The sequence below is a fragment of the Panthera uncia genome (assembly GCF_023721935.1).
Source record: "Panthera uncia isolate 11264 chromosome C1 unlocalized genomic scaffold, Puncia_PCG_1.0 HiC_scaffold_3, whole genome shotgun sequence".
NCBI classification, from domain to species: Eukaryota; Metazoa; Chordata; class Mammalia; order Carnivora; family Felidae; genus Panthera; species Panthera uncia.
The window spans coordinates 65,834,105-65,846,858 of NW_026057584.1; the positions used below are offsets into that span (position 1 = coordinate 65,834,105).

General features: G+C 34.7%; 1 protein-coding gene across 1 annotated transcript in view; it reads left to right on the forward strand.

Annotated features, from left to right (window-relative positions):
* The window catches only part of TTC21B (tetratricopeptide repeat domain 21B), an 82,646-nt gene that overhangs the window by 37,139 nt on the left and 32,753 nt on the right, over positions 1 to 12,754 (forward strand). The window contains exons 16-19 of the mRNA XM_049615553.1: positions 1,043 to 1,115; positions 1,583 to 1,693; positions 2,395 to 2,533; positions 8,213 to 8,319. Of these exons, the coding sequence (XP_049471510.1) occupies positions 1,043 to 1,115; positions 1,583 to 1,693; positions 2,395 to 2,533; positions 8,213 to 8,319 (430 nt within the window). The remainder of the gene's footprint in view (positions 1 to 1,042; positions 1,116 to 1,582; positions 1,694 to 2,394; positions 2,534 to 8,212; positions 8,320 to 12,754) is intronic.

Sequence of the window (12,754 nt, forward strand, 5' to 3'; positions counted from 1 at the left end):
TGGGAAGGGGAAAAGCAACTGTTACATATATTCTAATAGCTTAAGAAAACTATAATATAACAACAATTCAGGGGCTAAATGGTCATATTTAATGCTCAGCATAATAGTTATAGCAATAGAAAATTATGACTTAGTATACACCACGCCAAGGTATGGATTACAAATTTTCCTTGGTGAAAGGGCAGGTGCATTATGTCATACACTGGTGCTCTTATTGGGATCGACAACACGCACAGGTTGTTCTTACTCTTATAAACATACAAGCACACACTTCATGTAAGAAGAGATCAACACTCTTATCTGTTGAGAACATAGCACAGTGTTGATGAATTATTTCATTGGCTCATCTATATCATGTAAATATCAAAACTTAGAAAGCTGTTCAGGTTCTTTGTATGTGCTGAGTGATTCGAAGAAACTGAGCAGCACCTGTGTATGGGTGGATGAACTGGAGGTCCTAGATCTTATTCCCTGTGATGTTTCCAAAAGATCAGCACCGTCATCTCTCATGATCAGAAGATATTTAAAAATAAGATTGATTTGTTTTGGATGCCCTATAGTATAATAGTTAAAAGCATAGGTCTTGTTTCAGGCAGATCTGACACATTAGTTATAGACTTCAATTCTTAGTGTCATGTATAAAGTTATACCTCGCATATAGTTTTTGGACCAATTGAGTGAGATGCTGTACATTACTGATAGCGTCACATCCTGTTTTGGTGCCTTTGCTCCTACATCATTTCAAAATTAAAGGTAAAAAAATGTATTTTCATATAATGAGAGCTTATATGTTTACTGTCTACCAGTACTCTTGTTACCTGCATATCAAAAAATGGGAAGATTTAATGGAAAAAAAAAAGTTGATCTAGCATAAATAATCTGGGTATGAATGGGTTGTTTTTTTTTTTTTTTTCTTTTACAATGTAGAAGATACTCTGAAAGCTATGGCTTAATTGAAATAAGTAAACTTACTTTTTATTTAATTCTTTTGGAAGAAGATATTTATATTCAGGATACTAACTAGAATTGGTCTGATTTCTAGAGATATTGCTGAGAGAATGCCCAGCCCTCGTTCTTTTCTTCTCCTTGGTGATGCATACATGAATATACAAGAGGTAAAGTTTCTGATGCTACTGAACTTAGATTTAAAAAACAAACAAACAAACAAAAAACTCCTTTTTGTGATTAGCATAATATTCTATTTAAAGGAATGTTTTAAGTGTTATTTAAAGATCCAGTCATTACAGTAAAAAGGAAATAACCATTATAGTAAAAAAAAGTTGTTTTCAAACTGAGATCCAGTAATTTAGCATTATCATTATTTGAAATAGATAGGATACCAGAAACAAGGTAAGAGTCTCTTTTAAACAGAAAAATGAAGAGAGCCAGTAATGAGTTACACCTACACTAGTGACTGTCACCTCTCTGACAGTGGTAATGTTTCTAGACTTTACTATGTACTTTATTTGTCTCACTGAGTGAGTACTACAGATACAGAGCTTAATTACAGAAATGTTGCCCTTTAAAAGGATCCAGCTAAGCTGTTTATTCATTGCTTATTTTTTGTATCTGCCAACATTAGCCAGAAGAAGCCATAATAGCGTATGAGCAAGCATTAAATCAGAATCCCAAAGATGGAACACTGGCAAGCAAAATTGGAAAAGCGCTTGTCAAAACTCACAACTACTCAAAGGTAAGTACTTTATGTACTTGAGATATGCCTATTGGATTAAATGTTTCAAACCCTGCTCTCTGAGAAGTCTACAGCAAGCACTGTTTGTATCTTGATGGTTATAAACTCCAAATTTATATTCACAAACTGGAATTGATGTTAAAGATTTTGTCAGTGTCTCAGATTCTTGACCACTGCATTTTGCAAAGACTGGAGCCTAAAGTTTACTTCTGGCTTCATCTTGCACCTAAACCCTGCAACCAGTCAATTGTGATAACATTATATTTCTTTCATTATAGGACAAAGCATAATAGCTGTCCTTTCTAATGAACCAGTTTTGGTAAGCCATGTGCTTTTATTTCCCTCTAGTAGGGATAATGGATTTTCCTTTAGTTGTTATATTCTTGTTCTATTCCTGGTAACTACTGAACATATATATTTGCATTCAATGCATTCAATGGCCTCTGGAATAAAACTGGTAAAAAAAAAAAAAAAAATTCACCAAGCAGTTTTCATTAACTGCTTTTCATAAGAAATGCCAGTTGCCTTATGTGATGTTTGATTGTCTAAAAAATGGCATATTTAACTGATAGGTACATGCCTGAGTTTCTGCTAGGTTATTTCCAATTTTTCTATGCTTTAAATCTATAATGTATAAAATATCTATGCTTGAACACCATTCTCATTGCCTTATTTTCCTAACTGAAACGGATTTTGTTTAGGCAATCACTTACTATGAAGCCGCTCTGAAAAGTGGACAACAAAATTATCTTTGCTATGACCTGGCTGAGCTTTTATTAAAATTGAAATGGTATGACAAAGCAGAAAAAGTTCTTCAACATGCTCTAGCTCATGAGCCTGGTATGAAAGTCTTTCTGATTTGAAAAAAAAGTATACCATATCTGATATGTCTGATCTATTTTATTTTTATATTATATAAATGTTCATTTGTATTCTCAGTATTATATATGTGAGGTTGGTTAATTCATTATCAGAATGTCACTCTACTAAAATAGGACATTTGAATGATCTAATAACAGATTTATGAAACAGTTAATTGTGCCATAGAAAGATACTTTACTTTCCAGAATAATGTGAAACTACATCTGATGTTTAGACAAGTAAACATTTTTATAATCTTTCCTCTTAAGTTTTTTTTTTTTTTTTAAATTCAACACAATCCAAGAATATAATGTGTAAGTCTCCAGTTTCTCATGTGAATTCTACTTGCCCTCTTCTCAAACTACCTTCCTAGAGGTAATACCATTTTTGTGTTGCAGTGTATATGTAAGTACATAAGTATAATATGCATAATTTTTCTTTTTGAGTGTATTGTTCTTCCTATTCTGGAATTTTTTCCCCAGATAGCATATTCCAGATGTTAGTACATTCATATCATTCTAATGGCATCCTAATATTCTATAACTCAACAGTTTTTTTTTTATTATGACTCCATGTTTTTCTCTTTTAACTTTCTTTCAATTATTGGACTTTTTTTAAGTTTATTTATTTATTTTTGAGAGAGAGTACAAGCAGGGGAGGGACAGAGAGAGAGAAAGAGAGAGAGAGAATCCCAAGCAGCCTCTACACTCTGCACTGAGCATGTCATGGGGCTCGATCCCATGAACTGTGAGATCATGATCTGAGCTGAAAGCAAGAGTGGGATGCTTAACCAACTGAGCCACACAGATGCCCCCAATTATTAGATATTTAGCTGATTTTCCATTATTTTAATATTTATAAACTATGTTACAGTGAGTATCCTTGTATTTCATTCTTTGGTATATAGTTGCTTATATCCTTTTTTTTTAGTACTCTTTTTTAAAAATTTTTATTTAATTTATTTTTTAATTTACATCTAAGTTAGTTAGCATATAGTGCAACAATGATTTGAGAAGTAGATTCCTTAATGTCCCTTACCCATTTAGCCCATCCCCTTCCCATAACCCCTCTAATAACCCTCTGTTTGTTCTCCATATTTATGAGTCTCTTATGTTTTTATCTCCCTCCCTGTTTTTATATGATTTTTGCTTCCCTTATGTTCATCTGTTTTGTATCTTAAAGTCCTTATGTGAGTGAATCATATGATATTTGTCTTTCTGTGACTAATTTCGCTTTGCATAGTACCTCTAGTTCCATCCACGTAGTTTCAATGGCAAGATTTCATTCCTTTTGATTGCCGAGTAATACTCCACTGTATGTATACACGACATCTTCTTTATCCATTCATTCATTGATAGATATATGGACTCTTTCCATACTTTGGCTATTGTTGAAGTGCTGCTGTAAACATTGGGGCGTGCATGTGCCCCTTCGAAACAGCATACCTGTATCCCTTGGATAAATACCTAGTAGTACAATTGCTGGGCCGTAGGGTAGTTCTGTTTTTAATGTTTTGAGGAACCTCCATACTGTTTTCCAGAGTGGCTGCACCCGTTTGCATTCCCACCAGCAGTGCAAAAGAGATCCTTTTTCTCTGCATCCTCACCAACATCTGTTGTTGCCTGAGTTGTTAATGTTAGCCATTCTGACAGGTATGAGGTGGTATCTCATCGTGGTTTTGATTTGTATTTCCCTGATGATGAGTGATGTGGAGCATTTTTTCATGTGTCGGTTGGCCATCTGGATGTCTTCTTTGGAGAAGTGTCTATTCATGTCTTTTGCCCGTTTCTTCACTGGATTATTTGTTTTTTGGGTGTTGAGTTTGATAAGTTCTTTATAGATTTTGGATAGTAACCCTTTATCTGATATGTCGTTTGCAACTATCTTCTCCCATTCCGTTGGTTGCCGTTTAGTTTTGCTGATTGTTTCCTTTGCTGTGCAGAAGCTTTTTATTTTGATGAGGTCCCAATAGTTCCTTTTTCCTTTTGTTTCCCTTGCCTCCGGAGACGTGTTGAGTAAGAAGTTGCCGTGGCCAAGATCAGAGAGGTTTTTGCCTGCTTACATTTAGGTCTTTCATCCATTTAGAGTTTATTTTTGTGTGTGGTGTAAGCAAGTGGTCCAGGTTCATTTTTCGGCATGTCACTATCCAGTTTTCCTGGCACCACTTGCTGAATATCAATTCCATTGGGTATTCTTTCCTGCTTTGTGAAAGATTAGTTGGCCAGAGATTTGTGGGTCCATTTCTGGGTTGTCTATTCTGTTCCATTGATCTGAGTGTCTGTTCTTATGCCAGTACCATACTGTCTTGATGATTACAGCTTTGTAATATAGCTTGAAGTCCGTACTTGCTTATATTTCTTAAGAGTAAGATGCTAAGTCAAAAAAGTATGTGCATTTAAAATTTAACTGGAGGGCAGTGTTGGGTCTTGTATGTAAGCCAATTTGACAATAAATTGTATTCATTAAAAAAAATAATAAAAATAAGATAAATTTAACTGGATACTATCTAAATTGCCTTCTTATAAGTTGGTACAAATTTGCCTTTTTTTTTTCTTTTTGGGGAGAGAGAGGGAACAAGCAGGGGAGGGGCAGAGGGAAAAAGAGAGAGAGAATCCCAAGCAGGCTCCACTCCCAGCGCAGAGCCTGATGGCAGGCTCACTATCACGACTGAAAGATCATGACCTGAGCTGAAATCAAGAGTTGGAGACTTAACCAACTGAGCCACCCAGGCACCCCTATACAAATTTGCTTTTTAAAGATTGTTATTTTAAAATAAAATCTAGTGCTTACTCATTGTCAAAATTTAAAGATTACAGAAGTGAGTGAAAGTTGTGTTGTCCCAGCTTTCCAGAAAAAAAAAAAAAACACATTTACTTTGTGTATCATCCTAATTAGTGTCTCTGCCATGCCTCTCTTTGTCTCTCTCACACAGAATTACATACCACATTTTTCCTGCCAAAATGGGATCATATTATACTGTATATCTACAGTAGACATTTTTCACTTAATAGCTTCTCTACATGTTGGCAAATATAGCTTTTCTTTATTTTCTTTAGTATAGGTATTCTATATCTTGATATAATAATTTATTTGATGAGTCCCTTATTGATAGACATTTAGACTGAAGAAAAGTTGAAGACAATATGAGATAAGCTTCTTTATATACCTCTGAGTTGAGTTGTGCCGCATCATTGTTTCTTAAGGTCAAAAATGTCCCATCATTGTGTTGTATTAATTATAGGGGAGAAAACCACTTCCAATTTGAATTTCTTTGATAATCGATAAGGTTAGGCATCATTCCATGTCTGTAGATCACATTTCCTTCTAGGATGTTTTCATTTATATCCCTTGCTTTGACCCTGAACCTCTGATTAATCATCTGTCACCTGTTAGTCATTTGCAGACATTTTCTCCTGAGCCTATCCCTTTTTTTGTTTTTTTAATTGAATTTGTCATTTCCTTAGTCAAATAGAATAGCCAATTATTATATATACCAGCCTTTCCTTTTTTTGAGTCCTGAATTTCCTCTCATACTCAGAAACTATCTTCCTTCATCTTAACATCATAAAAATACTCTTTTATATTTTCTGTAATTTTTGTAGAACTTTAGTCCATGTACAGTTTTTACTATATAGTTTCCCAAATGGAGACCAATTTTATTTCTGTGCCATTTATTGAGATGCCATCTTTGTCACATAATAAACTTATTTGTATGTATGACTAATTCTGAGAATCTTCATTTTGTTGCCCTGCGTTATTTTTCTTTTGCCAGTATCCTATCCACTGTAGCTTTAAAATGTCTTCAGAGGTGCCTGGGTGTCTTAGTCAGTTAAATGTCTGACTCTTGATTTTGGCTCAGGTCACGAGCTCATGGTTTGTGAGTTTGAGCCCTGCATTGGTCTCTGTGCTGACAGAACCACAGAGCCTGTTTGGAATTCTCTCTCTCCCTCTGTCTTTGCCCATCCCCTGCTTGTGCACACTCTCTCTCTCTCTCTCTCTCTCTCTCTCTATCTCTCTCCCTCAAAATAAATAAATAAATATTTTTTAAAAAATAAAATGTGTTTGGGTATATGATAAGGCCAGCCCACTCGAAGTTTTCTAGGATTTTCAAAAATAGTATTTTCATTTAGCTTTGATGAGGTTGGTGCTTAAATTTACCTAATTTTGGATTTATTCACCATATAAAGTATTAGTCCATAAAAATATTTGCATGGGTTTGTCAGACCTTGCTTGAAACACTACAGATAGCCTTAAATGTGCATATGCATTTTTGAAAAGGTTGTAGAGGAAGAATGATTCAAGTAGCATATTTTACTTATATGGGTATAAATTTATTACACTTACGTAATATAAATGCTTTCGTGTAATAAATATTTGTTGAGCACACCCCATTGTGCACTTAGATGCCTTCATGTGCATTTCATTATATACTGTTTCATTAATGTCCACATTCATTTTTGAGGCAATTATAATTCCCATATTTAAATTAAAACCTAAGACTCTGTTTCCTTGACATATCTAACTTAATCTAGCTGAAGTAGCCAGCACCTGGATTCTAATAAACATCTTAAACTTAGCATGTCTGAAACAGAATTCCCGATCTGCCTCCCCACATCTGTCCTGCATGCAACCTTCATTGTCTCAATAAGAGCTTTATCCCTCTAGTCATTGCTGAGAGCCCGGATCCTAGCCATCACCCTGTCCCTGCCTGTAGGAAATCCTGTTGATTCCCCTTAGGCTGGGGTTTTAAAGAAATAATATATATAAACCACTTTGATGTATATGTGGCACAAAATCAAGAGTCAGACACTTAACCGACTGAGGCACCCCAGGTGCCCCTCAGACTGATCATTTTTAGATTTCTTATGTGAGGTTGAATGGCTATGTTTTTAAGTAATTTGTTCATTTCATGAACTTGATAAATAGTAGAAGAAACATTTTCTTATTTATGTATGGTTCTATTATTGCTCTTAAATCACAAGATAATAATACCAAATATTTAAATAGCACTTACCATGTACTAGACTATTTTAATTGCTTTGCATATGCACCCTTGTTTCATAACTTACTTTTTAAGTTTTACAACAACCCTATGAGATGGGTACTATTCTTTCCCTTATTTTACAGATGAAAGGGAAACACAAAATGTATAAGTATCTTGTTCAAAGTTAAATAGCTAGTAAGTGATAAGGACTAGATTTGAAACCAGACAGATTGCCATCAAAGTCAGTGCTCTTAGTGACTGTACTTCATTGCTTATCAAGTGTCTATTATTTTAAAAACAGCCATTATCTTCCTAATTGCATGTAGCAACTACTCTATCTCGTTTTTTAATGATTTCAATCAGCATAAATGTTTATACAGTTAAAAATGAAAATTGAAATTCTTACATGTATTGTTACATTGTTATCTCTTAATATAAGTCTAAGAAAAACCTTGTTATTATCCAGTTCCTTAGCTTTTCTTCCAGCTAGTTTTTATCCTAAATCTTTTTTCTTTCTTTAATTTGGCCATCCCTCAGTTAACTGACTGAAAGTTTTTCAACTTTATTCACTATTTCTCAAAATCATTCTTTGTAAAGACCTGTTTCAAAACTTGTAGAAAAATGTAAACGTTTATTTAAAAATGACTATTTGTTCCCAATACCTTCTCTCATAGTAAATGAACTGTCAGCTCTCATGGAGGATGGACGTTCTCATGTTCTCCTAGCAAAAGTTTATAGTGAAGTGGAAAGACCTGGTGATGCCATAGCTTCATTACAACAGGTAAATGTACTTGTGAGTGCTTGTGGGGTGTCGGAGGGGAGGGGAGAAGGGAATACATCACGGGTAGGAGAAAGACCAGTTATTTTGGCCCAACTACCACAGAAAATAAGTCAAAATAGAAATAATGATCAAATGCCAATGGATTGTACTGTTTAAATGTGTTATTGATAATCATTGTAACAACTACAGCAAGTTAATATTTTTAATCCACTTTTGTAGGTAAGGAAGCTTGGTTTAATAATTTGTATAAAATCACATGACCAGGGTCATAGGCAGGATTTGAATTCAGTTTTTTCTACTTTTGTTTATTTATATCTTCCTTAGTTTCCCTTAATATTTTGGAGGTTTTCAGAGGAGAGGTTTTATACACATTTCCTTAGATATATTCCTAGGCAGCTGATGGTTTTTGATGATTTTTCAACTTCTAGTTTGCTATTAGTTTTTTTATAAATGACTTAAGTTTTATCTACTGCACTTTCTGCATTAATCAAGATAGTCGCATGAATCTTCCTTTTTTTCTTGTTAATGTGTGTATTAAATTGGTTTTCAAATGTTAAACCACCCTTATATTTCTTAAATAAATGTCACTTTGTTGTGATTTTTTTTTTTAAAGATATTGCTGGGATTTAAAGATACTAATACTTTGTCTAAAATTTGTATATCTATGTTCGTAAGGGAGATTGGATCTCTAAGACTTGCTGTTTCTTTAATATTTGGAGTAATTCAAAATTAAAACCATTTCTACCTCAAGGCTTTGTTGATGGCAAGTTTTTATTAAAGGATTCCACTGAGGGTTTCAGACTGATCATTTTTTTAAAGTTTATTTATTTTAAAAGAGCACACGGGTAAAGGGCAGAGAGGGAGACTGCCAGTGCAGAGTCTTACACGGCGCTCGAACCCACAAACCGTGAGATCATGACCTGAGCCAAAATCAAGAGTCAGACACTTAACCGACTGAGGCACCCTAGGTGCCCCTCAGACTGATCATTTTTAGATTTCTTATGTGAGGTTGAATGGCTATGTTTTTAAGTAATTTGTTCATTTCATTAATTGTCAAATTTATTGACTAAGATTTGTTCATTGTATCTTATTTTTTGAATGTCTGCAAGTGCTATAAAAATATCTTCTTTTATGGCCCCGATACTGATGATTTTATTTTCCTTCTACTATTAATGATCAGTTACACGAGGAGTTTATTAATATTTTCAGAGAACCAATTTTTCCCTTTTCTGGCTTCATTAAATGTTTTCCCTTTATCTCATTAATTAGTTTCCTCTACTTTCTTTGGATCTGGTTTGCTGATCTTTGCCTAGCTTATTGATGAATTATTGTTGGATAATGGATTAGTTAGCCTTAGTTCTGTTCTTACTATTTAAGGTGAAAATTTTTCTCAAAGCATTGCTTTAGCTACCTCTCACAAGTTTATTATTATTCAGTTCACAATATTCCTCATTTCCCCTTTGATTACTTCTTTAACCATGGGTTATTTAGAAGTGTAGTATTCAGTTTCGAAACAGTTCTGATTTTCTTGTTACCTTTTTTTTTTTTTAATACCTCTTAATCCCTTTCACCTATTTTGCCCATTCCACTACTCCCTCCCTTCCGGCAACCACTAGTTCTCTGTATTTGAGTATTATCTTTTGGATATTGATTTCTAGTTTAATTCCACCGTGGTCAAAGACATACTTTGAATGATTCAATCCTTTGATATTTGTTAAAGCTTGTTCTGTGTCCTACATTATAATCAGTTTTGGTATAGGTTCCGTGTGGATTTGAAATAATGTGTTTCTGGCATTACTGAGCACTTAGTTCAGCATATGTCGTTCGGGTCAGATTTGTTAGTTGATTTATCCTACATCTTTGCTGCGCTTGAAGTGGAACATAGAGTACTTCATTACTAATCCTATATGCTTTCTAGAATACCACACTGCTTGACACCTTTTGACCTAATTTTCATGTACCCAGAAGAATTCTCCATTCTCCAAATAATTTATCAAATGTTTTGATTTTGAGCTTTAGCTAACAGTGGTGTGTGTGTGTGTGTGTGTGTGTGTGTGTGTGTGTAAAATAATCTGTATTTCAGTAATTTGCCCAATATGTCCAATAATTTTTTTATTCTAGTTATGAATGAATTGATCTTGGACTATTAGATTTCTATGATACTCATTAAATTTCTGTGATACCCATCTAAGTTTATGATTTCATTAAAATATGTAATCTTTAAAGTGTTAATATCTTATCCTTGATTGGTATGGTTTTATCCCTATTTTTCTATCACATGATAAGAGAATTTCACCTAACCCTAGGTTAGCTACCATTAGCTACAAGAAAAATGTAATTTTGGTAAATTCAGACTTTTAAAATATTTTAGAAGTGAATTTGGCTTATTTTACTTTTTTGTAAGTATTATTAGTCCCAGCTGCCTTGGTTATATGAGTCCTTGTGTTGTATGGGCAGATAAATCAAGCAACACTGAGAACAAACAGTATACATGGCTAGACAATGCCAGTGGGCCAAATTTAAATAATTTTAAGTTTATATGTTATAGCACTGAGATTATTCATCCTTAATAAAATTTAAAGAGCCCTAAAATTCTTCCCAATTGTTAACATTCTATGCTTTCTGATCTCCAAAAAGATAAATCCTGAGTTATAATTCAAACAGAAACTTATAAATATAGTCAAAAGTTTTTGATATTTTAAGTTCATTTATTCAGGACCCATTACTGAGCCTAATCTCCACCTTATGGAACTTTAGTAGTCCCGTCATAGTATTTTTGCATAATTGCTAAACATTATAGGCCGTGGCAGAACTGCTACATTTAGGGAAACCCCAAGTCTTATTAATTGTACTTTCTAAAGATTTCAGATTTCTGAAATAACTCCACATTTTTTCATCTTGTCATCTTTCTGTTACCTTTTAGCCCTGTCCAGCATTATCTTTTGCCCAGACTCCAGGAGCCTCTTAACTAATCCCCATCCTCTTCCAATCTTGTTTCATTCCAGTTCTCCACAACACCAGAGTAATTGCTCTAAAGGGCAGACCTGATGTTGTCATCCTGTTGCTTATAAACATGTAGTAGTAACTACCCTATGTTAAAAACTGCCCTCTAGAATAAAAAGCAAATTATTTAACAAGCTTACCTGATGTAAATTATCTCTGTATTTCTAGCCATTTTTCCTTCTAATTCTTTGGTCAAACAATAGTATCCCGCACCTTCTTCCTTCACCTGTCATTCCTAATGCCTGTAATCCATCCCATCTCCTTTCCTTCTCCCAAAGTCACATGGGAGTACTACCAGTAATTTCTTCAAGTCTCACTTGATCTCCAAGATTAGGTTAGGTCTCCTATTATGTAATCCCAATGCGACTGGTATTTCCCAGCCATAAAACAGGACCCTCATAATTTGCCGTAATTATTTTATTATCTGTCTTCATGCTAAAATTAAAATTTCCATGAGTGTAGGTGTAGTTCCATATTTTGTGACCCTAGCAAATGCTTGCTTCATTAGTTTACTATGCTGTGTAACAAATCGCCACAAATTGTAGTCAATGAAAACAATACACACGTTTATTTTTTCACAGTTTCTGTGGGTGTGTATTCTGGGCATGGTTTAGCTGGGTCCTCTAAAAGGTGTCAGGACAGTCAAGGTGTGGCCAGGGCTGGGTTCTCATGTGGAGACTTGTCAGGTGGAGGATCTACTTCTAAGCTTAAATGGGTTGTTAGCAGAATTCATTTCCTCAAGGCTGTGAGACTTAGGGCTCCAAGTTCCTGTTTGCTTCTTGCAGATCCTAGAGGTTCATCAGCTCCTTGCCTGGTACGCCAGCTAATAGGGTCACTTAGTTCTTCAGAGCCACCATGGGATAAGTCTACTAACAGAGTCTTATGAAATGTAATCATGGGGGTGACATTGACATTCCATCATATTTGCCATATTCTATTGGCTACAAGTAAGTTATAGGCCACACCTCCCACAAAGAGGGGTGATTAATACAAGGAAGTGAACATCAAGAGGTGGGGATCATGGGAGTCATCGTAAAAATCTGTCCACCATGACAGGTGCTTGAAATTTTAGTTGAATGACTGAAAGGAAACCATACATTTTTTAAAATTTTTTTAAATGTTTATTTATTTTTGAGAGAGAGAGAGAGAGAGAGATAGAGCACAAGCAGGGTAGGGGTAGAAAGGGAGGGAGACACAGAATCTGAAACAGGCTCCAGGCTCTGAGCTGTCAGCACAGAACTCGACATAGGGCTCAAACTCAAGAATTGTGAAATCATGACCTGAGCCAAAGTCAGACATTTAACCAACTGAGCCACCCAGGCGCCCCGTGAAAACCATACATTATTTTAATGCTTTAATTGCAGGAACAATTACACGGGAAAAAAATCACTTTTTATCATCTTAACCATTTTTTCTGTGAAAATAAAATCTA